Source organism: Triturus cristatus, chromosome 1_2, assembly GCF_964204655.1.
Source record: "Triturus cristatus chromosome 1_2, aTriCri1.1, whole genome shotgun sequence".
In the NCBI taxonomy this organism is placed as follows: domain Eukaryota; kingdom Metazoa; phylum Chordata; class Amphibia; order Caudata; family Salamandridae; genus Triturus; species Triturus cristatus.
In genome coordinates this window covers 438,776,604-438,801,663 of record NC_140580.1, presented here as the reverse complement: position 1 = coordinate 438,801,663, position 25,060 = coordinate 438,776,604, and the positions used below count along the sequence as shown (strand labels likewise).

Sequence of the window (25,060 nt, the reverse complement as noted above, 5' to 3'; positions counted from 1 at the left end):
CTCCGCCCGAACCTGTCCAGCCTCCACCTCCATGCGTGGAGATTGAGCGGCGGCAGTTGATGCCATTTGACTTGCCTCCTGAAGTCTGTGATATCATTCTGGCAGCCAGGCGTCCCTCCACAACGACGGTATACGCCTGCCGGTGGAACAAATTTGTGGCATGGTGCACAGCAAAGGCTGTGGATCCCCTTTCCGCCCCTCTTTCTGAGGTTCTACTGTTTGTTCTTTCTTTGGCCCGGCAGGGCTCTGCCCTGGGCACCCTGAAAGGTTATCTTGCTGCCATCTCTGCCTTCTTGCGGCTTCCTGATCAGCCTTCTCTTTTCAAGTCCCCTGTCGTTACACGCTTTCTAAAGGGCATTACTCACACGTTCCCTCCTGTCCCTTTTGTAATGCCTCAGTGGGACTTGAATCTTGTTCTCACATTTCTAATGTGCGCTCCCTTTGAGCCTCTTCATAATTGTCCTCTTCGTCTGCTGACGCTTAAGACTGCTTTTCTGGTAGCCATCACCTCGGCTAGACGGGTGAGTGAGCTCCAGGCTTTATCTTCAAAGCCTCCTTTTCTCTCTGTTCATCCGGACAAGGTTGTCCTTCGGCCTCGTCCCTCCTTTCTTCCGAAAGTGGTGACTCCATTTCATCTTGGGCAGTCTGTCACCTTGCCGACCTTCTTTCCGCCTCCGCATCCTTCCAAAGAGGAAGAGAGGCTCCACCGTCTGGACCCAAAACGTGCGCTCTCCTTTTATTTGGACCGCACAAAGCAGTTCCGGGTGGACGACCAACTTTTCGTTGGATACGTGGGTGCTAAGAAGGGGAAAGCTGTGCACAAACGGACCATCTCTCGGTGGGTCGTTTTGTGCATCAAAATTTGTTATTCCTTGGCAAAAAAGGACCCTCCTGTTGGGCTGCGCGCCCATTCCACTCGGGCCACAGCGGCTACTACTGCTTTGGGACGGCGTGTCTCTTTGCAGGACATCTGTCAGGCGGCGACGTGGGCTTCGCTACACACGTTTGCCAGGCATTATTGCCTTGACAGCCAAGTCCGGAGGGATGGCTTCTTTGGCCGTTCTGTCCTCCAGGACTTTCTGGTGTGATCTTGGTTCGCAGACCCACCACCGGGGATGGTATTGCTTGGGTATCTATTCTAAGGTGAGGAATCTAACTAACGTGTTTCTTTCAGATGAACAAGTTACTTACCTTCGGTAACGATGTATCTGTAAGAAACATTAGTTAGTTAGATTCCTCACCGACCCACCCATCCTCCCCGTTCTGCGAACTGACATCTAGGGTTAAGGTTATCCTTTTCAGGCCCCTAGATTTTATTTTTGGCACCAGTGTCGGTCTTTGCATGGCTCTGCGTTCCTGGCGCGGAAAGCTATGTACAAGAACTGACAGCGCGCGAGGGCGGCGTCTAAGTACTCCGACGATGTCATTCCGGCGCACGACGCCGACGGCGGACGCGGAGCCGCAGACGACGCCTAGCGACGTGCAAGGGGTATTGCTGACGAAAAATCTTCCGGATCCAGTCTGACGCCTGGGGATATTCTAAGGTGAGGAATCTAACTAACTAATGTTTCTTACAGATACATCGTTACCGAAGGTAAGTAACTTGTTCATCCGGATGTCAGGTCAATGGTGCTGAGGTATCGGGCCGCTCCCAGCCGGTCCACCAGCTTGTCTGCACGTGGGACGGGGTGAGCATCTGTCTTCGTGACAGAGTTCAACCCCCGGTAGTCCACACAGAACCGAAGCTCCAGTGTCGTACCCGGTGGGGCCGCTTTCGGCACCAACACCACTGGACTAGCCCACGGGCTGCTGGAAGGTTCTATCACCCCCAGCTCCAGCATCTTTGCCACCTCACGCTGGATGCTATCCTTCACTCGGTCAGAGAGCCGGTAAGAATTGTTCTTCACCGGGGGGCTGTCCCCTGTGTCCACATCATGGGTACACAGATGAGTGGTTCCAGGCGTGAGGGAGAACAACGAGGCGAACTGTCCCAGGACATGGCGACAGTCCCTCTGTTGCTCTGGGGTCAAGGATGGGGAGAGGACTACACCTTCCGCCGAACCATCCTTCTCTTGTACCGCTAGAAGGTCAGGAAGAGCTTCACTCTCTTCCTCTTCGCTCCCATCCGTCACCATAAGGAGAGCAAGCTCTGATCTCTCATGGTGCGGCTTCAGGCGGTTGACGTGGAGCACCCTGAGGGGCTGACGGGGGGTTTTCACATCTACAACGTACGTGGTCTGGCCTCGCCGCTCCACAATGTCGAACGGGCCAGTCCACCGGTCCTGGAGGGCACAAAGCTCCCACACCTTCTGTCCAACGTCCAACTCGACCGTCCGAGCGTTGCGGTCATACCACTCCATCACGGTCTGGCTAGCCTCCAGGTTCTCTGTGGCTGCCTTCCACAGCTTGGCCATCTGGCTGCGGAACGCCAGCATGTAGCTGACAATGTCACGGGGAAGCTTCTGTGAAGTCTTCTCCCACCCCTCCTTCACTAAACTGAGGGGCCCCCAAACGGGATGGCCATAGAGCAATTCAAACAGGCTGAACCCGACTCCCTTCTGCGGTACCTCCCGATAGGAGAATAACAAGCAGGGGAGGAGGACGTCCCATTTACGCCTCAAGCCCTCTGGTAGGCTTCGGATCATCCCCTTCATCAATGTCTTATTGAAGCGCTCTGCAAGTCCGTTCGTCTGGGGATGGTAAGGAGTGGAGAACCGATAGGTCACCCCACACTCCTTCCACATGGCCTGCATGTAGGCCGACATGAAATTGAAGCCCCTGTCCGACACCACGACCTTGGGGAATCCCACTCGGGTAAAAATCCCCAACAGTGCCCGCGCCACCACCGGTGCAGTGATGGTCCTCAGAGGAATAGCCTCTGGGTACCTTGTGGCGTGGTCCACCAAAACCAAGATGAACCGGTGTCCCGCTGCGGTCGGAGGGTCCAATGGCCCAACAATATCGATACCGACCCTCTCAAAAGGGGTCCCGACCACGGGGAGCGGTTCCAACGGGACCTTCAACTTAGTCCCTGTCTTGCCACTAGCCTGACAAGACTTGCAGGTCTTGCAAAAGGTATCTGATGCAATCCTCATCCTGGGCCAATAAAAATGGGGGACTAACCGTGCAAAGGTTTTGTCCTGACCCAGATGTCCGGCTAAGGGTATCTCGTGCGCTAACTCCAGCAGAAATGCCCGGTAACATTGGGGGACCACTATGGCCCTCGAAGATCCATGTACCGGCACCCTGGGCTCACTGTATAGGAGACCATCCTCCCAATACACGTGATAACCTCCCAGTTCCTGACTGGCCACTTGGGCTTCGGCCTGCCGCCGCATGCCTTCAAGAGTGGGGCACGCCCTTTGTGCCTGACAAAATTCTTCCCGGGTAGGCCCTCCTCCCACATGCCAGTCAGCAAGGGTCGGCAAGTCCTCCACAGGAACGACATCTACCTCCGCGGACTCCGGGGGCACCTCTCCGGCATCCCCATCCATCTCACGAGGCATGTCCTCTACCACCTTCTTCTATCCACGTTGGGCTTTGGGTTGGGCCATGATTCCAGGCTCCAACCCAGGGTGAGTTCCATGCCGGGCAGCCATGGACCGCGTGCTGACGCAAGTCCACCCTGGTAATCCCAGCATCTCAGTGTGAGCGTGAAATTCGACGTCTTTCCACTTGGTGTGCTCCAGGTCGTTTCCTAGCAAACACCCCACAGGCAAGGCAGGGCTCACAGCAACTCTCAGCAGGCCTCTGACTCCTCCCCACTCAAATGGAACACGAGCCACTGGATAGTGACTCATACTGCCGTCAGCCAATACGGCCGGATGGAACTCCTCGGGGACTACTTGATCTGGGGACACCAGCCGCCGCACGACAGTGGTCATGCTGGCCCCTGTGTCTCTCAGAGCTTCCACCTCCTCCCCATTAATTCTCACCCTCTGCTGATATTTAGCAGTGTTCGGGGGCAGGGACACTACGGGGACCACTTCTCTATCCCCGAGTGAAACCAGCGTCAGGCCTGTCCACTCCCCTTCCCTATCTAAGGGCAGCTCCACCCCAAGCGCTATACTACTCACCCCGGGACTTTTCCCGCCCGTTGGGGCTGGTGGTCGCTTGCGACACTTGGGATCTCCCCTGTAGTGTCCAATCTCCCCACACTCGTAGCACCGCACAATCCTAGGCTGCTGACTCCTGTCAGGGTAAGTGGGTCTTGTGGAATTGGACGGGGGTGGGGTTCCTACTCCCTTCCCAAACTTATTTTGGGGACCTTTCGAGAACTCCACCTTTTTATCTCCCCCCTCTTTCTTCTGGGGGAAACCCTGTCCGCCTTTTGAGCCATCTCCCCCGGGGCCCTTGTGAGACACCCGGGTGCTCACCCAAATATCTGCCTCCTCCGCAAGCTCACAGGGATCCATCAACTTGCGGTCCACCAGATGTTGGCGCAGCTCCGGAAAGCTCTTATCCAAGAGGTGCTCCCTTAAAAAAAGATCGTACAACCCTTGGTAGTCCTGGACCTCGCTGCCACGCACCCAACCATCTAGTGCCTTCCTCGCATAGTCAAAAAAATCTACCCATGTCTGTGTGGACAGCTTATGGCTGCCACGAAACTTTTGCCTGTACCTCTCGGGGTTGAGACCAAACTTCTTTAACAAGGCCTCCTTCATGGGGGCATACCTTACCTGATCCGCCTTGGCCAAATATAACAGGGTGTCCCTAACATTGGGAGGTATATACCGGTATAAACCACCTCCCCAATTACTCTCGGGTACCCCATGGGCCGTCAAGGCTACCTCGTATGCCTCCAACCATTTCATGATGTCGTCCCCCACTGTGTAATTGGCAATTACCTCTTTAGGTAGATAGAATTTTGACTCTTGAGGTTCCTTAGGTATGCTGCCACCATTGTCCTTATTGGACGCGTTCAATTGGAGGGCGCGTAACTCCAGCTCTTTTAGCTGAAGCTCGTGCGCAAGCTTCTTCTCCTCCATTGCCCATTTCCTATTTTCTCTTTCCTGTTCCACTCTGGCCAATTCCCTTTCTTTCTCATGTTCTAACTTGGCCAGCTCCCACCTTAACTGCCTCTCTTCCCTCCTGTCCTCGTACTCCTCTGGGGACGCGCTCCTCCTCGACCCTGTCCTACTACTGGCCCCAGAACGTCTCCCTGGGGGCACATTTTCAGACACATCTACATTCAATAGGTCGGTCACTTCTTGAGCGCTCTCCTCCTGAGGTGCCTCTGGTGCCTCCTGTCCCTCATCCCCTCTCCCGTCTGGGTGGGCTTCTACCCATGCCCTAATGGCGGTGCGGAGTTCCGGTCCTTTGGCCTTCCGTACCCCAGGCACCCCCATCCCCTGCCCGAACTCCCTTAGTTGCTTCACTGAGTACCCCTCGAGGTCAGCTAACCGGAGTTCCATTCTGGCAGGTGGGGACCTAGACACTAAGGAGAAAATATCTTAGGGTATAGGTAACAGTTCTCAGCTAACCAGGCTTCCTGTACTCTCAACCTGGACAGTGGAAATAAAAAATGCAGCAATCAATGCTTTCAGAGCTCTGGAACAATTAGGCGTTTAATTGTGGCGCCCTTCGCCTCACAGAAGGGTGCTGTATGGTCACAGGTCCTAAGGATCCCACCGCTCGCCAACAATGTAAGACCTGGGGTCTCCAGGCCCTATGGGGCGGTAACGTGACACGAGCGGTCGGGCCACCAAAGGTCTGTGTGTAAAGCAACCATACAACACGCACCTCACATGGGACAAGGAACACACACAATAAGTGACGCCACACGGTAGGAGTTAAGTAAATACTCAAGTTTATCCAAGCAGAGCACGTTAGATGCAGTTCATGAGGTAGCAGTACATTTCATAAGCTGGTAATACCACAAATGACATTCAGTATACTTCAGTACTGCCTGAGGTACAATTACCCTTCACCTGGAGGTACATGCGCGCTTCGCTTTCCTGTAGCGCCTTAGGGAGGTGACGATGGAGCTAGGCGCGCTAACTGGTGACGACCTCAGAACGGGGCATCTAGCATAGGGCTACTCGTAATAGATGTCATTTAGCATTTCATTATGGAGCATGAATAACAGCGCGCTACTCGTAATCAATAGCACGTAGTACTTCAACATGGGCGTAAATAACAGCGCGCTACTCGTAATCAATAGCACGTGGTACTTCAATATGGAACATGACTAACAGAGCGCTACTCGTAATCCCCAATACGTAGCACTTCAATATGGCACATGAATAACAGAGCGCTACTCTTAATCACCAACACGTAGCACTTAAATATGGCACATGAAAAACAGAGCGCTACTCGTGATCACCAACACGTAGCACTTCAATATGGCACATGAATAACAGAGCGCTACTCGTAATCACCAACACGTAGCACTTAAATATGGCACATGAATAACAGAGCGCTACTCGTAATCACCAACACGTAGCACTTCAATACAACACATGGATAACAGAGCGCTACTGGTAATGGTGGGCGCTGAGTACTTCAATGTGGGGTAGGACAGTCAATGCGCCTCACGGAGCTTTTAGCAGGAAGCGCCCGGGACGGGAGGAGCGAGTCTCTTGGCTCCGGTGCAGTTCGTAGGGCACCTCGCTTCAGAGCAGTCACGGGGACACAAGGAGAGGATCCCTCGGCGGGGTTTCTCCGTCGCGCTGGCAAGGGGAACTCCCACGGAGAGGGGACCCGGGCTGAGGGTGCGGTGCGGTTCCCGACCAATAGGGGGCACACCAGGGGCAATCCCAGCCTCCGGGCTTACCTCGTTCTCGGCGTCTGCTCCAGCGACGATGGGGGAACTCGGCCCCAGGCCTCGCGCACCTTCTCTCACAGCTGCGACGGCAGCGGCGGGGCCCCAGGCTTCTCACGGGCCTCGCGACTCTGCAGGGCACTTCTTCCGGCCTCCGGGCCGCGGCGGTGGGCGCGCTGGCTTCCACGTCACAGGGGGGGCTCAAGTTAAGGTTGGGGACTCCGCGCTCAGCGGAGCACGCTGCCAGGGGTCCCAGGCCAGGTCAGGGAGCGCAGGGGTCACAGCGCTAATACCTGGTCGATCCCCGGAGGCTCTTCAACCTGCTTTGCATACGGCTTCAGGGGTCAGTCTGGACACGCAGTCTCAGTGCTTGGCATATAAGTTTAAGAGTTCAATCTGGACACGCAGTCTCAGTGCTTGGCATATAAGTTTGAGAGTTCAATCTGGACATGCAGTCTCAGTGCTTGGCATATAAGTTTGAGAGTTCAATCTGGACACGCAGTCTCAGTGCTTGGTATATAAGTTCTGTTCTCAGATGTTAGATAGAGTCTTGTTGGCGCAGATGTATCTGGCGCCCTTAAAGGGTTCTGTTACAGGGGGGTAGGGATGGAGAGGGCGACTAGATCCTTCCTAGTCAGGCTGGCAGAGAGTCTCTGGGTCCTCCTACTGCTGGGCAAGATCAGTGGGTTTCACAGGGTCCCTCACTCACTTAAGAGGCAGCACCTAAATCCTGTCACTCTCAGAGGCATAAGTCCCTTGCTAGGCCCTACCGCCTACACTCCTGGTGGATTCTTCCAGCTCTGCTTCACCCCAATGGCCAACTCACCTCAAAAGTTTCCCTCCCACTCTTAAGTAGCCCTAGGTCAGGTGACCTCTAGCCAAGGCGGCAAAAGAAAAACCACACCTCCCTTCTAGAAGGTTCCAGCACTTTCCAGGAGCTTCCCCACTCTACCTATGGGACAAAAAGGCGGGCTGGAGTTGCAACATTGTTGTGGGGTTCCAGCCAGCTCCTGGCAGCTAGGGTGCTACTATGAAAGACCACTCTGCAGTAGCAGGGGCCTGTGGCAGCCATCTTGGGAGAAGGGAGCACCTGCACCTTAACACTGATTGGCAATGAAAAGGCGCCCGGAGACCTAGTCCAACATAAAAATGAGGGTGGAAAAAAATGAGGCACGATACAAAAATAGAAGGGGAGACCACCCTAGGGCTGACAGGTCCAACAGTGCCACTGTAAGTTAGCTGGTCTCTAGACCAACATATCCTGCGGTGGTGCTTGGAATCAGTCTAGGCACCTCACCCGAAGATTGTTGTCTGCACATGTGCAGGTCCTATATATTAGTGTGAACTACACAACAATACCTTATAACATCCCTACACTTGGCCTTCCACCAAGTGCAACTAGGTTTGCCGAAGGGTCTGGCTTTTAGGTAGACCCTGCACCCAACCTGCCTAAGGCAGTCCGTACCCGCTACATATGGCCTTAAGCCATGCCCAGTGTGGCCTGACCTTTGGGCCGGCCCAATCCCTGGTCTCCAATGGGCAGAAATTCCTGCTTCACCCGGGTTCCCGGATGCACAGTGAGATTGGCCCCTGCACCTAACTTTCACAGTATTTTGCAGTATTCTGCTGTAACCGTTCTTTTATGAAGCTACTCGATCAATCTCTGAACTGAGTTCTTGAGGTGTTACGGTGAACATGCAATAAACGAACAGAGCAAAATAGCCATTGGTAGCCATGGAGAGTTCTGATTAAGAGACTAATCCTGCATAGACACCTTAATGAATGATTACATCACATTATGAAACATCAAACCTGTGCAACTGAGTGCATTAAAATTGTCTGCATGTATGCAACCGTCCTGCAAGGAAGATATTTGAATTAGATATATTAATAATATTCAGACATTCGTTGTGTGTAAAATTATATCATTTTCCAATATTTTGTTTTCTAGCTCCTGTGGATACTCGTCAGAACTGGGAAGAACCATGTTCTCCTCCATCCCATCTGTCTACTTCTCTGAGTGCTATTATTAGGACTCCGCGATGTTACCACATCTCTTCATTAAATGAAAATGCTGCCAAGCGTCTATGCAGGCGGTATTCCCAGAAATTGATCCAACATACTACTTATCAGCTATTAAGGACATACCCGGCTGCGACTCGCATTGATTCTTCAAATCCACACCCGCTAGTGTTCTGGCTTCATGGCATACAATTGGTAGCCCTTAACTACCAAACAGATGGTAATTGTATGCAGCTATTCCTTATGGTATATCATTGCATCATTTGTATTTAACCAAATGTCAAATTAAAATTCTGTCCTTTTATACTAACACTCCAACATTGTTTTGTTAGTACTTTGATCTTGTGCTAGTGCCTTCAAACACAGCTATGCTCAAATGTGGATAGTCTGTTTGTGCTGTATCACAGTATAACTTGCTGTGTGGTAGCAAATATTTGGGTATAAAAAGCAATGCACAGTCATTGGAGACATGGGACAAAAAAATCAATGCACATTTGTGCATTTGATGTGTTTATGTATGGTAGCACAATAAAGCCAGACCTATTGGATTTACCAATAATTGTTCATTTTTCCCAATGCGATACCCTGGGTACAGTGGATAAACCCAGACAAGTGTCCCAAGCTTGTGGTGATGCTCTAGGACTCACGTAGTACGTCAACAGGTCAAACATAGTCCGGCGTTGCTTGTGTTCTCTGGCTAGAGTTCACCTTCATAATGGAAAAGGAGCAAGGCTGATTTGCATATGGTTGGCTTCGGTCTGTAGTGGCAGACTGAGCACAAAATGATGGACTGAAATATGTCCCAGTGTAATTATCAGTGCTTGAGATTAATTCAAGGATCCAACTTATCAATTGTTTGTTTTTTCAGTGGTTACAACTCTTGTTGATACAGTTGTGACTTCCTTACTTTCATTTGTTATAATTGTTGTCCCTGTTGTGATAGGAGCTGTTGTTCCTCGCGGGATCCCTGCGGTTGTGCCAGCTGTTATTACCTTTGTCACGGCTGTGGTTAGAATTGTGGTCCATGTTTGCTCATACATTGCTGGCAGCTATTGGTGCTCTTGTCACTGCCATAGTGGTTGCTGTGGTCACTGCCGAGTCTATACTGTGGTTACTGTAGTTATGACAGCTGTGGGTACTTCTGTAATACAGTTACTGCTGCTATTGTCTCTGCTAAAGTAGCAGATGTTATTGCTGCTGTGGTTCCTGCTGAGATTGCTGATGTGGTCCATGTAGTTGTAGCAGCTGTTGTCGCCGCTGTGATACCTGTTGTTCTGGCAGCTGTTGTTGCTAAGGTGGTGAAAGCTGTTGACACTATGGTTTTCGTTGGTGTGATGGCAGCTTCTGCTTATGCTATTATTACATTTGTAGTTGCCTCTGTTGCCCCTCTTGTGGTTGCTTCTGTGGTGCCTGATGCTTTAACAAATGTAGTGAAAGTTTTCATCACTTTTGTGGTCTCTCTTGTGCATGCAGCTGTTGTTACTGCTATGGTAATGGCTATGATCGCTCCTCTGTTGCTAGTGTGTGGTTCCTCTTGAGTGATACTGGTGTGAACCCTGTTGCTGAAGCTACTGTGGCTGAAGTGCTGGTTGTTGATACTCTGATCTCAACTGTTACAACTTTGATCACTGCTCAGACTCTTGCCGTGGTTGCAGATTTAGTCACGTGTACGGTCTCTGCTTTTTAGTCCTGGCCTCTTGATATACCTCCGGTAAATAATTATCAAGAGAGTTTCATTTTTGTTTTGTGTTTTTGTATCATTAGAGAAGCAATTTAGCTTGGGTAGACATTGCTAATCAGGACTGAATGTTTCTGGGTGACATTTTTTAAAATGGCGGATGTGTTGCAGTGATATGTAATATTTCAGGAACCATGAGACCTATATACTTCATTTGCATTGGCAATTCTTTTTGCTGCTTTTGATCCTGTTTTGGCAGTTGTGACTGCTAAAGTTCCAGCGGTTGTGGCTATGTGTTTTTTTGGTGCTGCCACCTGAGTTCTGTAAGTAAACTAAAGCTACCGCTGGTCAGTCCAAAAAAGGAGTTGAAGCCCAAACATCACCTGAAGATCACACAGCAGCAAAGTTTGACCTTTTAGCAAAGGTCACCTGGGCTACTTAGATATATTCTCATAGCTCATTGGTTATTAGTGGGAGGATTAATAGCCACACCAGAAAAATGTCAAATAAGCCCAAGAAATGTAGCATCACCAGTCATATGTATTGATTCAGCTGACAAATCTTCAGAAAGTCAAATTCACAGTGTACATCCACAATAAAGCGCAGGTAGCAGTGACACACAGGATATGCATACTAAACACCTTACTGTTCATGCCATTTCACATTTTATTTTGCCCAGGCTGCAGGAGTGAGCTGATCTGTATCATTAGAATTAATGGAAAATAACAAAGGGTTAAAGTTTATGTAAATATTTTTTTAACAAACACTGATTCGAAAAGAACCAGAAATTACCTTCATTAAAAAAAGTACAAATATTTAATTTAAAACAAAGGTAGCAAATAAAACAAATACTGTGCAATTGACTCTGAGATTAAGTTCGACCTTGAACCTGACAGTAACCCTAACTGCAACTTTTATTCTTCTAACTTAAATTTATCATTTGGCAATTTGAGAAGTCTTCTAAAACACACAAACATAGTGTATAGTTTGTAGTCCCCATGCAACTCTGTAAGGTTGATCATTTTCCTAAGAAGAATGGAATGCAGAAATGCAATGGTTTTCTAAAGGGAAAAGTGTTTTTATTGAGAAACGTGATATTGTTCACGACCCAGACTTGGGCCCAACCCGCTTGAATTTCCGGGCATGCTCCGCCAAAATGTCTGCCCTAAAAGTGTCCCATCTGAGAGTTTCAAGAGACTTTGGCACACTGGCATGGCGGAGGCCTGGTGAGGAGTGGAATATCTGAAGATGTGGTGGGAAGCAAGGGTCTTGGGGTCTCTTGTGTAAACAAAGCTGTATTGTAAAATCTCCAGGACCAGTAAGGGGACGATAATCAGTTTCCAATCAAGATTACATTAAGGAGGCTCCAAACGGACCACGGTACAAAACAGACCAATCAAAGGGAACACACCAGCAGATGCAATCTAGGTATTTGCATTGACGACTACCACTGGTGTGCACCTGCGACTTTTAGTCAACTGCGCTAATATCCCATGTTACTAGCAGACTGTATTTTTGGTCACCTTTTGGCGCATTCTATTTGTAATTTAAAATTAGCCCCGTTTTTGACTAGCAAACAATCAGGCAAAAACTAACCAGTGCCTGGATACCCTCACGGGGTGACAAGCAGCGCTGTACAAACCCTCCTTGCATTACAACATTATTTATTCAGTAATTTCATATCCAGTTTGCAGACTTCTGTAAAAAATACGGTTAATATCCAATTCTTCCACAAAGTCCGCATTATACAGATATCACATACATAGAAACATGCATACAATTTCAAATTCTCCAAAGGCTTAGACTGATGTCACATGATAGTTAAACAAATGGCGAGAAAATGTTCATTATGGATAATTACCAAGCATCTCTAAATGTGATTTTAAAAACTATATAACTGGAGATAGACTGTCACAAATGACTGTAATGTTTTGCATTTAAGAGCAAGCTAAAATATGTTGCTCTGAGATCTTATTTTTATTGTTTGCTGTTTTCCCACAGATCTTTCCTTGCACTTAAATGCCGCAATGTTTGAAGCGAATGGTGGTTGCGGTTATATTTTGAAGCCCCCAGTTATGTGGAACAAAAACTGCCCAATGTACCAGCAATTTTCTCCTTTGGAACGAGATGTAGAAAATATGGAACCAGCAATATACTCTTTAACGGTAAGTGGTTTTTCATTCCACAGATAATCCAAGCGATTGAACTGATGCGCTGAGGAATCTTTCCAACGGATCATACACTCAAAAACACCCATTAAAAATGAAACTTTTAATCCAACCTACTTTTTTAAATAGATCTAAAAATACCTTTCTAAGTAATTGTCTGTTTTATCCAAAGTCCTCCTGGCCTACTTTTGCTGAATGCCTACTAGCTGCATGCAGACTATAGCTAAAAGCTGATGGATTACAACCTTGTAGTATGAAGGTCTTCGGCTTCTGGTTTCCTTGGTAGTCCGATATATTTCATCCCATCTGTTCGTTTCATGTGTTAGTCCTTATGATAATATGTACTGACCATAAAGCGTCTTCACCTTTTTACCAGATTGTATAGTCTTGGTATGACCGCTTACATCCTCCATGGTACCAAACGTGAGTTACAAATGTTACATTTGGTGTGATCTTTCATTTACAACAAAACTCTTCTAAAATTGTGATGGTTTTATTGAAAGTACATGGGCTCAGTCGGTCACTTTTGCAACTGTGCAAAAATTCTAGATTTAAGAAATGGGGGAAATGAGAAATAGTGTCCCATTGTATGCTGTGAATATACCCGGAGTTTGATGGAGCAATCTAAAAGCAGCATACATTATGGCATTCGTATGAGTATCTATGTTTCAGTTTACCTGCAAAATATTATGTGATTGCACAGGGTTAATCTGTTTTGTAAATATGCACCACACGACGATGGGAGTTCTGGAGTAGTGCAGAAACATTATTTGTAGAGAGGGTTTACATGCTGGCCTCTTCCACTGTCCCGCAAGCAAAACTGTCCCAAAACCTACCCAAATTAAGTCTGAGGACTATTTTGAGGTACTCATTAAAAAAATCTGACCGAACATGTGGCAATTTAATGTGATTTATATATTTCTTTCAATGTACACCCCATACCAAATATACAAGAATAGTGTGCCCAGATCTCATATTTAACCGTACACTTCACTGAACCGTTAACCTGTTAACTTAAGGGACACACTTTCTACTTCTGCTTAGTGCATTCTGCCTCATGGCACGTAAAAGGGTTCCTCCCTTGCTAGTGGCTGCTTTTTGTGTGGTGTAGATAGTGGCATGCATGCCCTCTACTATGGTTGTTTTGGCATTATACACCCATATTATTAAAGGTGCTGATAACCATTTAGTGCAGATATTGCCAGGAGCATGTGACATCACTGTTTTTTGTTCAAAAGTAACTAAAGTCATACACTGTGGGTCGGCTTGAGCCTTCCTTTAATAAGCATGTGTAGAGGGCATTACCAATGAACCGTTTATTCAAATAGAGCTATCTATTATAAACACTTAAATTCATGTAGTAAAAGACATTTTAACCTGATAGGGCCTGTTCACAAACTGCATTTTGTAGTATGTTTTGTAGTACAAAAAAACACTATGCTTTTCAAAAACCTACATGCGGATTTTACACCTCCACCGCTTTGCCACTTCTGAAATGCAGGGCTTCACTGTATTTACAACAATACAGTGCAGCCCTGCATTTCGCCCTGCACTGGTGATAATTTCAGCTGCCTATCACCAACGCAGTCACCCTTGCACCATAGTGAAAGGGTGCCTGCGTTGCGGTGGAATGATTGTTTATGTGCAGGAAGGTATCCCTTCCTGCACATAAACAATCTTAAATGGCGATTTGTAACTTGTATTTGTGCTGCTTTGTGCAGCACAAATAGAAGTTGCAACTCGTCATTTTTTTTAAATGACTGTTTGTGTGCAGGAAGGAACACCTTACTGTACATAAACAATCATGCATGGGATTTTGCTGTTTTTGTGTGTGCTTCACAATGCAACACACATGAAAACAGCAAAAACAGAGAGAAATAAAGAATTCCTCCTTGTTGCGCCCTGTTAACACCACGTTGTTCCTGCTTACATTTCACATGTTTTACTTAATCTTGCATTCCCTATGAGTAATTGATTCTCCCAAGATGTTATTACTTTTTTTTCAGGCAGCATATTACTTGTCTAGTGCATAATCTGAATTGAGTCACATCCAGGTGTTTATAGCGCAGCACAACTTGGTTATAGCTGAAGGCAGTGCGAATTTCTCTCAGTGGGGCGGTATGGTGTTCAGTGTGGGAGAGGATATGGCACTATGGCCAGAGTTGCCGAATTTGGGTCTGGGGAACCCAGTTCAGCCTTCATGACCACTCCACCAAACCACTCTCCAGAGGGAGCACATTCCCATGCTAGACATTAGAAGGCCCAGCTAGACTGTAGAAGCCTGGGTGTGTTAGCACCAGAAGGTGGACCCTAGCAGTGGCAAGTGTGGGTTATCCTTGAAGGCCTGTCCACCACAATCCATACTGAAGTTCACCTCCAGTCTTGCGGGCAGGCTTATGAAGCAACACACCCCAGAGTGACAGTGACTTGGTCACTGAGGTCATAGGACCCTTGAGGTCAGTCTGCCTCACCCACTGGTACCTCAATTGGCCTTGCTTCAGCAATAGTAGTGCATCTCACCAGGGGTCTGCAATGCAGGATTTGAACGCACACCAAACTAAGTTTGCAAACTTCACGGCTTCTCTGCTCCATGCACAAGCACTTTTAACATGTGCTGCCTGCTTTGGGGGCAGTAGAATTATGCGGCAAGAGAGAACAAAATTATGCCACAGTGTTGACTAAATTATGCAGCAAACGAAAAGTCTGCAGAATAATGCAGTATATTTTCTGATGCTTTATTATTTTGACATTTTTATACATACTAAAAGTCTCTGCAAATATTTTGCCTCATTAGTACCAGTGTAATAGTCAAATGCAGTAGTGAGAAAGGTTACCAGTCAACCTTTGCAAAGGGCCCTCCACATCGCAGCAACACAAGTCACATTTTTTTGTAACTTTTGATCCATTTGAGGTACAAACAATTTATTAGTTAAAATCATCAGATTATGCAGCAGATGGTGTAATATGTGGCAAATATGGCAGAGCCATAATTAGGTGGAAAACATTTGCAAACTGGGATATTTTGTTAATCATGTTTGAACTGCTCTTGTGAAAAAAGGGAGGAGAAGTGCTGATGACAGAAACTGCATGGCTCGGAGACAAATGGCTTGTACTTCCACTTTTAAGTGTATTTGGTTCATTCTGTGATTGGAAACGTATCCCAGTTTGTGAATACATTTTAATGTCAATAACTCATATTCAACCTTTAATAAACATGTGTATCCCTTGGTTGAATTAAATTATGTAATAAGTTGTAAATGGTCAGTGAAATACCAAGCAAATACTAAAAATTGGGATGTTTTGCTCTTTCTGTCCGCACCTCTGACTCCGCCCACTGACCCAGTCCATAGGTTATACCCGCCCTCTGATTCTCCACCCACAGTTCCCCTACTTTTTTTCCCCACTTCGACCACTGCGCCTCATAGATATCTAATTCTCCACCCAAAATGTATTGATATCAAATAAACTGAGTTCAGTAAAATAGAGAATAGACTGTGAGGTGTCTATCTTGGATAGAGATGTCTGGTGATTTACTAACATCTAAAAAAATATCTTAGTTACTCGCTGTTTTTTTTTTTGTTTCAGGTCGTTTCTGGGCAAAACGTGTGCCCGAGCAACAGCACGGGGAGCCCGTGCATTGAAATCGATGTCCTGGGAATGCCCCTGGACAGCTGCCACTTCCGCACCAAGCCCATCCACCGCAACACGCTGAACCCCATGTGGAACGAGCAGTTCCTTTTTCGGGTGTACTTTGAAGGCCTCGTTTTCCTCCGGTTTGCCGTTGTGGAGAACAACAGCTCCGCAGTCACTGCTCAGAGAATCATTCCGCTGAAGGCCCTGAAGCGAGGTAAAATATGTCGTTTTATGGTCCGCACGTTCTTTTTTATTTATTATTTCAGCGGACATATCTATTGGCGAACAGCTTTTGAATCGGCGTCATAGAAAGCGCTTTTGTTTGTTGGTCCTGCTATCTGCGTTCTATCTGGTTCTGATGTACTTGAAAGGATTTCTTGCGTGAGCCAATAACATCTGTGATGCAGTTGTGACAGACGCTTCGCCGCCGGTATTGTCTGATGTGCGCAGTGATAGCATTTAGTCATGTAGAACACGAGTGGCCTCTCGCTGACCCTGGGAGCGTTTTATGGAGTGCGTTCCGTCGGCGCCCTCGCACCTTTCTGCGAGTCGTTGGTGAAGGCTGCCTGGGATGTCTCGGCCTGCAGGAGACGCTTGTGCCACCCTTTGCCCCAGCCACGGGTGTCCGCAGAATTTTTTTCAGGGGGGGGGCATCATTATTTAAAAAATTGAATATCGCGCTGCTGGTATTATACCGGCTGCGCGATCTTGATTTTTTTTTAAAAGAGCAAGTGATATACTCAAGGGGGGGAAGGTATTAACCCAAGCACCCTACACCCCCCACCCCCCCCTGACGGCTATAAGCCCCATCCCGTTTATTACGACATATCATACATGTCAATATACCCAGTTCAGGCGGGAGACTCCCGATTTACTTCACCCAAAAAATTGCTTTCTTTTCGTCTCCCGCTTGAAATTGCCTCTCCATCAATAGAAATGGATGGGGGAAATACATTCTTCCGATTATTTTTTGAAAACCACCCATGTTGCCATGTATGACGTGTATTTTCAGTCATAGAGGCAGCTCCTCCGCCTGATAGGATTTTCTCACTTTCTTTCCTAATGAGATGGTTTTTCTGTGCACATGCTCTTTGGGTGCCATGTCCCCTAAGATAGAATACACCAACTTCTTTTGACTTAGCCATTTAACACCACCAACGTTCAAGGTAAATAAATAGTCACATGCCGACCTGTTTACTACCTTGCCTTGATCTCCCCCACCACTCCGGTCCTCCCTGGCTCATGCACCCCCGTACACCTAAAATACGGTGCCTAAAATACATAACCAACTCCTTGCCTTCCTACTGGGGCATGCAACCAGGCAGATGTACCTTTCGCCCCAGAATCCCTTGCAAGGGCAGGTAACAGGTCAGTATCAAGCTGTGCAGCCTCCATCTCCGAGGAGGTCCATGGGGCTCAGGGCCACTGGAAGGGTGTAGCGAGGGCTTCAAAGTCATTGACTTGTATCTCCAAAGTGCCCCATCAGCCTCCCGGACACTATGTTGGAGGAGGACAAGATAGCAAGCATCACCACCTGTTACTCACTTCTGTCTAAGACCCATTTCGCCTGCAAGAGGCCACAACAGTGGAACAGCGTTGGCCCAAGGCCCACGCAGAGTCAGTCCAAGGCCCATTACACTCACTGACGAGCACCCTCAGTTCTATGTCCTGTTAGTTGGCGTCAGGGAGGTGCTCTTGTTGCTCTGTGGGCCAATTGAGAGGGTGCTAGGAGCTGGGCACACACTTTCATTGCCCCAAGCCTGCCTTTTTCTTCAGGATTGTTATGGGAAATCCGCAGTACCCCTCCACCTAGTCACCGTCTCTATCTGTCTCAACCCCGAAATTCCCACAGTAGTCCTGTTGCTTCTTGGCCTGCTCTTGGGCCTCCGTCTCATGGGTGCGCCTCTGCACGTTGGTCTTGTCTACTGGACTGTCTCTCATACAGTATCATCCTAGCCGTGGGTCATAACAAAGCTGCAGGCCTCATTAATCGTAGCTGCTCTGTTCCCAGACATGCCCATATGAAGATCACTGTGCCAATTCTATCAACTTAGGCTCCTAAGCTTTTTTAAGCCTTCCCAGTGCTTTTACTATCACAGTTGGGTATTTCAGCTCTGGTTTCTATCAAACAATTTATGCATTCAGTAAGAAAAGTGTGCATGTATGCAGATGTATTTCCCCAAAATTCACGATGAAAATAAAGAAATAAAATACAGTAAAGAACTTAATCTTTAGCATTATTCAATAATAAAAAAAAATACAGCCGTTATCAACTGCATTACCTAAAGTCTAAAAAAGAAAAATACATTTACAAACAGCTTGTAGAAAAAGAAAACTTGCTTGGGCCCAAATCTTAATGAAATTACTGACCTATCTCAAAACTCCCTTTTTGATAAAAACCATTGAAAAAATTGTACCATCACAACTGAAAACCCTCATTCAGAATTATGGCTTACTTGGACCATATCAATTTGGTTTTAGACTTGGGCAAAATGTAAGATCATTGACGATATAGTCGGAAAGTTTGAAGAAAGCTGTGACCATTCCTTGTATATTCTATTACATAGAACAGCAGCCATTGATACTATAGACAAAAGAATCTTCACTGATATGCTAAATAACAGGATGCAGTAGATGAGGATGTTCTCAGATGCTTCCAATCCTACTTATCAGACCAATCACTTTCTTCAAAACCATTCATGTGCCATGCACAAGGAGCCATCTTATTACCCGTGCTTTTCAACTTTATTGCTCAGTCTCTCTCTGATCTCATGCCTCAGCTCAAAATCTCCTTTCACCCCGATGAACCCCCTTCCCCAATTGCTGAAAGTCTAAGGTGGTGTTTCGCTACAAGTGGCTTCAAGAGGAGGTGCCTCAGGAGTAGTGACATCCTACATAGGGATATTTGCTGGTGTCACTGCAATCCTGCACTAGAGACTGGTAGTACTGAGAGGAAACTTAAAGTGGTAAGCTGGAGATCTGTAGTGGAGGTGATCACTGGTAGCTCCAAAATAACCCCACTTTCCATTTAAATCTATTATTCGGTTTAATAAACCATTAAAGATACAAATTTGCACATTTCATACATGTCAAATAAAAACAAATATATACACACACTCACACATATTAGATAACAATCCAATCACTACTACTTATCTTGAGATCTGTAGGTTGGGCTCAATTATAGTTGTATAAGAGCATTACATACAAATAGTCATACTATAATGCCCATTCAATTATAAATAAAATCGAATTCAATTCATAAATTTGGTAGAGTGCAAATACAACAGACCCATTATTCGCTTTCTAATATAAAATCAGTACACCTACATTTAAAATATACAATGCTAAAATTGATCATAAAACGGACAACAATGAATTCAAGTTTCAAGCCCTTTTCCTTGCGTATTAAAGGTATAGCAAATAAACATTTACTTAGACTAAAACATATTACAGCAAACTGCTTTGATCAATTTTTTCCTAGGATACACTGGACAAAAGAATAATATGTGGGAGTCGTTTTCTGCCACATTTTGTGAGCATAAAGTGCAAAAAATGTCTCTGCCATCAGTATTATTGTACGTCCACTTTGATGTGTTGGATTTGATCTGTAAGACATCTAAGCGAAATTTCATGTATAGTGACTTGGCCAATTGAGGTTGTACTTCATCCAGGTATACTTCGAAAATAGGAGATGGTTTTATAGATAAAAACTGTGATGTCAACCTTCCTATTTTTGGGCATTGATGGATGCTATTTTAAAAACAACAATTGATGGACAGAATGCAGAACAATGTCATACATTCACCCCAGTACAGAGATCTGGGCCTAAATCCATCGTTTTTTTGCTCACCATGCCGTTCCAGTTTGAACCCAGCCATATGCAAATCAGTCTTGACCCTGTGCCTCATGGGAACAGTCCAGCCCGAACTGCCAAGCCAGGTTATTTTGCATATGCATCTAGTAAGAATTTTTCAAAGCTTTTTTTTAAATAAATCTTTTTATTAAACAGAGAAAAATGACATTTCTGAATACAAAGGGAGAAACAATATAGCAATTTTACATAAACATCATTCTGTCGATGAACCACAGAGGTATGACAGGGAAAGTGGGGACTCAAGGTGTTAGAGGTTCTTCGGGGGGTAGGGACAGTAATGGGGATACACATGTTCCCTCTGTATACATTCCATTTGTCCCAAATTTAGGACCACTTTTTGGGACACCCCATGCAACATACACTGTCTTTTCTCTAAGCATGCACCAATCCATGTCTGCCTTCCAGGTAGTTAATGTAGGCAACACTCCAGAGCCCCACAGCCGAGCAATGTTTCTCTTAGCGACCCTCAGGCCCAATGTGAGCCAAATTTTCCCTTTGCTATTTAAATTGGTAGGTTCCCAGACATTCAATAGACATTGCTTGGCTTCAGGTCTGAGTCTCACTTCGGGTACTTCATTTATACACTCATGTATCCCCTTCCAGTAAGTCTGAATATCTGCACAGTCCCATATTATGAGCATGAATGTACCACCATGCCCATTTTGCCTCCTGCACAACCCGTCAGACACTCTCCCCATGCTAACGAGCCTGGACCCTGACACATAGACCCTCTGTAAAATCTTCAACTGAACCAGGCAGAGTCTGGAGGAAATTGCGACTTCTCTTGGGGATGCTACTGCCTCCTGCCACGCCTCGTCGTCAAGTTCTAATCCAGCCCTCTCCCACCGCCCCCTGGTCAAAACGAGAGGATCGGAAGTGTTGTCTATTAGCTTCTTGTATGTGAGGGAGATCGCTTTTGTGGGCATGTAGCCATCCAGCAACCTGTCTTCCAGCGATGAGGACTCTGGAGGAGATTCCCCCTTGGGCAAATTTGATATTAGTACATGTCGCACCTGTAAATACCGGAAATATTCTGTATCAGCTAATTCGAATTATTTACTTTGTCAAAGCTTTTTTTGAGAGATGTGTTCATAGGTAAGGAGCATTCCAAAAGCTGTTTAGACTTAATTTATAAAAACATCTTCGCACATGTCGGACCCATTGAATTGTAATGTTGTAATCAAGTTTCAATAACTCGATTAACCCTTCTTTGTAGCTATTAAGTTCTGCTGTGGTCCACAAACGGACTCAAAATAACAAAGGTCTTAATGTGGCTTGATGCTTAATTCGTCTAATGTTAGTATCCTGAATAATGGGGATCATAGGTGTGCGTACTGGTAAATGCAGTAACATCCTTATGAATTTGTTTTCCTTCCCAGGGAGCATGTTTTGAACATTAGCCCCCCAGAGTTCTCCGCCATAAAGGGTTGCTGATTGTGCCCTGTACTTGTAGACTTCCAGGGCTGGTGACACTGCCTTTGATGTGCTTTTCTGTTGCTTTTTAATAATTGCCATGGAATTTTGGAGCAAGCTAGCCTTGCATTTGTGTATGTGTGGTTTCCATGACAATTTTGTGTTTAATGTGATACCCAGATAGTTAAAATTGGCCACATATTCCAGTTTTTGTTTTTGAACAGTGATGTTTTTCTTAAAAGATGAATGCAGGTTTATGGCCTTAAATTAATTTTATTTGAATTTATTTCAAGGCCTTTTATCGTTAAAAAATTACTGAAACAATCTAAAAGGTTTTGTAATCCCTCAGGTGTTTGAGATACTAAAATTGTATCATCAGCAAAGAGTAATGCCGGTACTGGCACCCCTCATAACTTTGGAGAATCATGCTTGCAACCCTGAAGATGTTGCACAACGCCATTTACATATAGTGAAAAATGGGTGGGTGCCAGTACACGTCCCTGCCTTATCCCTATTTTTATTGGGATAGCTTCCGTGAGTTTACTCCTGGGCCACCATCTAACCTTTGCCTAGTTATCTTTGTGTAACTGCACTATTTGTGTCAGAAAATCTTTGGGCACCCCCTGAATTTTTAAAGAGTTCTACAGGGAATTCCAAGGGCTGAGATCAAAGGCAGCCTTGAGATCTATAAAAGCTATGTACAGATGTCCTCCTTTTAACTTAGTATTCTTCCAAGCTATGCACAATAGTCTAAAAACCTGATCTATTGTGCTTGTTCTTACTCTAAACCCGGCTTGGTACTGAGACAGGATATTGTTTTCCTCAAACCAGTTATTAAGCTTATATAAATCTGTTTTTGCATAGCTCTTTTGGAAGGTATCTATTAGAGTTATTGGCCTATAATTGGCAGGGTCTTGACGATTGCCCTTCTTGAAAATGGGTATAATTTCAGCCCCTTTCCATGATTCAGGTATTGGTACTCCTGCAGCCAAGCATTGCAGAGCAGATTTACATAAGGAGCCCAGACTGTTTTTATTATGCTTCAGAAGATCGCTTGTTATCCTATCAGGGCCTGGGGCTTTCCCTGGCTTGACAGCTTCTATTGCTCACACTGTGTTGTCTAGATTGAAGTAAAGAGTACCATTTAATCCATGGCAATCAGTTCCCATAGAACTTATTCCCTTAGTATGATGGTCAGTTATTACTGGATCAACCGCATTAGAGTATAATGCTGAGAATTGTCTGCTCCAGGTGCCCGGATCCAACTAAAGATCCAGGCTGGACTTTCCGATTTTATTTCCCTGGGCTAAAATTCTCCAAAAGTCAGCGTGGTCCTGTTTTTAGATGCATCGATTAAGTCATTCAAGATGCAGTCGTCTCAATACTTTTTTGATTGTACTAATAGTTTCTTATACTTTGCCCTTCTTTCTCTTATTTGTACTATGTTATTGGACCTTATAGCTGCCTGCAATTGGAGCTTTGCTTGACAACAAGTGAACCAATGATTGGGAGGAGGGCATTTAGTGTTGTTCGCTGGCTCATATTCTCGTGGAATTTCATCCAGGAGCAGTTTGTTTCTCTGCCATAGTGCCGTGAACCTGGACCATGCTTGGATTAATTCCGGCTCCCGCCATTTGAGACCTTCAGTATTTATCCATCGGACTCAACCCGCAAACTTTGCCAAATTTACTGAGCGCTGCTCTTTAATTTACGTGTCTCCGACCCCTTTGGATTCATATTGCCCCTTTGCCTCTCATTGAGAGCATGGACTTATTGGAATCAATACGCTGCCACTCCTCCAGTAGTGCAGATTGTTGCTCTTCATTGCACTCGCCTGCTGTTCTTTCTTCACCGTACTTGCTCTTGCCAACCTGTCCTCGCCCCGGATTGCTGCCTCCCGTTATTCCGCCCTTGCCCCGGATTGCTGCCTCCCGTTATTCCGCCCCAGACTGCCAGACGTATAGGATTCAATTTCTTTCCTCCCCCTCATTGAATACCTACAGAGCACCTTAAATTGAATTTGTAACCATCGTCCTGATGATGACCTTAAGTTAGAAAGGTCAAAACGCCGTTGACTCTACAACGCTAATTGCGGCATTTTTATAAGTCTCCACAAACAATGGAATTATGTTTTGGGATTTTAAACATTTTGTTTGACTTGTACTGATTACCTTATTATTTCTCTGCGCTGCCTCACGTTGTTTTCTTAATCACTTGTGTCACTGCGCCGTTTATTCACCACATCACCTTCCAGTGCACAATTGATTGTTATGGCAATTTAGTTGTAATTTTGTGCTTCTATATGCAAATAACAATCTTTTCACCTTCCTTTGGTCTCCCTTGTTTTCTTCCCTGTGCTATGTGATTGATACACTGTCTAATCAGTCCCCTTGCTTGGTTTACCTGTTGAGACATTGTTTTCATTGTTGTAATAAATTACCCGGTCTCAACTGGGTTAACGGGTTTACTCCTTTACCTTTTTGCATAGTGCCGTGAACGGGGATAATAGGTATATTGCATGGGGCAATGTTGGTATACGGAGATAGAACATCTGAAAAGGTATTGTAAATCCTTGTCATGACTACGATAGATAGCCATTTTAGAACTCTGTGGTTATTACTGACCAAGGGTTGTCATAGGTTTCTATTATTGGAGCATTTTCCTAGAGCCCATTCTCAAAGAGTTCCCTCCAATGTTCGGCACAGTGGAAATCGATTTCAGTGACCCCATAGATTGACACTGGCCAATATGTAATCAATTTTACTCTTGGTGGTGCCTCTTTTAAATGTGTAAGCACTAGGGCTGTCCGACGACTGTCCGACAACTGCCTGCCATTATAGACCCTTAGTCCTTGCCCTGAGACAAACCAAATCAGTTGGATCACTACAATTGTGCAAGGGACTTGGGTACCAGCCTCCAAAGATGGAATGCCTCTTGCCGTGTTCTCCTCTTCTAGAGTAGTTTACAGGCCCATAGCAGGCTCAAACTTACAATTGAAGTCTCCGCCTATAATAGCAGATAGCCTAGGGTCTAAACAACTTAAAAAGTTATCCAATATCTCTGTCTCAGGTGATTCCACATTAACTGCTCTTGCTATAAACGTTTAGCAGATACATGTCTGATTTGTTTTGTGTTTTTATTTTTACCCCAATATTATCTGTAGGTGGTAATTCCAGCTGATTTATTTCTATCTTTAAGGGGATTTTAGTCCTTATAACTAGTCCTCCTGATGGTCTGTCTCTTATTGAGGGTACTGCATTGGTACTAAATGTCCTGCAGCCCAACTTAAGAGGTGGCTCCAAAGCCCAAGTTTCTTGTAGTAGGCAAAAGTCGTATTGGTTCATATATTCGTGCCATTCTGGGTCAATTAATTTTTGTTTCAACCCAGCTATATTCCATGATACTAGATGTTTCATGGCTAGCAGGGGTTCCTTGTTACAGTATGGACAACTAGTTTGTGCGAAATTTACTTCTATTGCCTCACCACTCACTTTGGGATATCCCTG

At 45.8% G+C, this 25,060-nt stretch overlaps 1 protein-coding gene across 7 annotated transcripts in view; it reads left to right on the top strand.

The window, feature by feature from the left end:
• Positions 1–25,060, top strand: part of PLCE1 (phospholipase C epsilon 1) — a 932,976-nt gene that overhangs the window by 771,830 nt on the left and 136,086 nt on the right. For all 7 annotated transcript variants that reach the window (XM_085605968.1, XM_085605952.1, XM_085605960.1 and 4 more), the window contains 3 exons: positions 8,715–9,005; positions 12,465–12,628; positions 16,217–16,478. In XM_085605968.1, the coding sequence (XP_085462094.1) occupies positions 8,715–9,005; positions 12,465–12,628; positions 16,217–16,478 (717 nt within the window). The remainder of the gene's footprint in view (positions 1–8,714; positions 9,006–12,464; positions 12,629–16,216; positions 16,479–25,060) is intronic.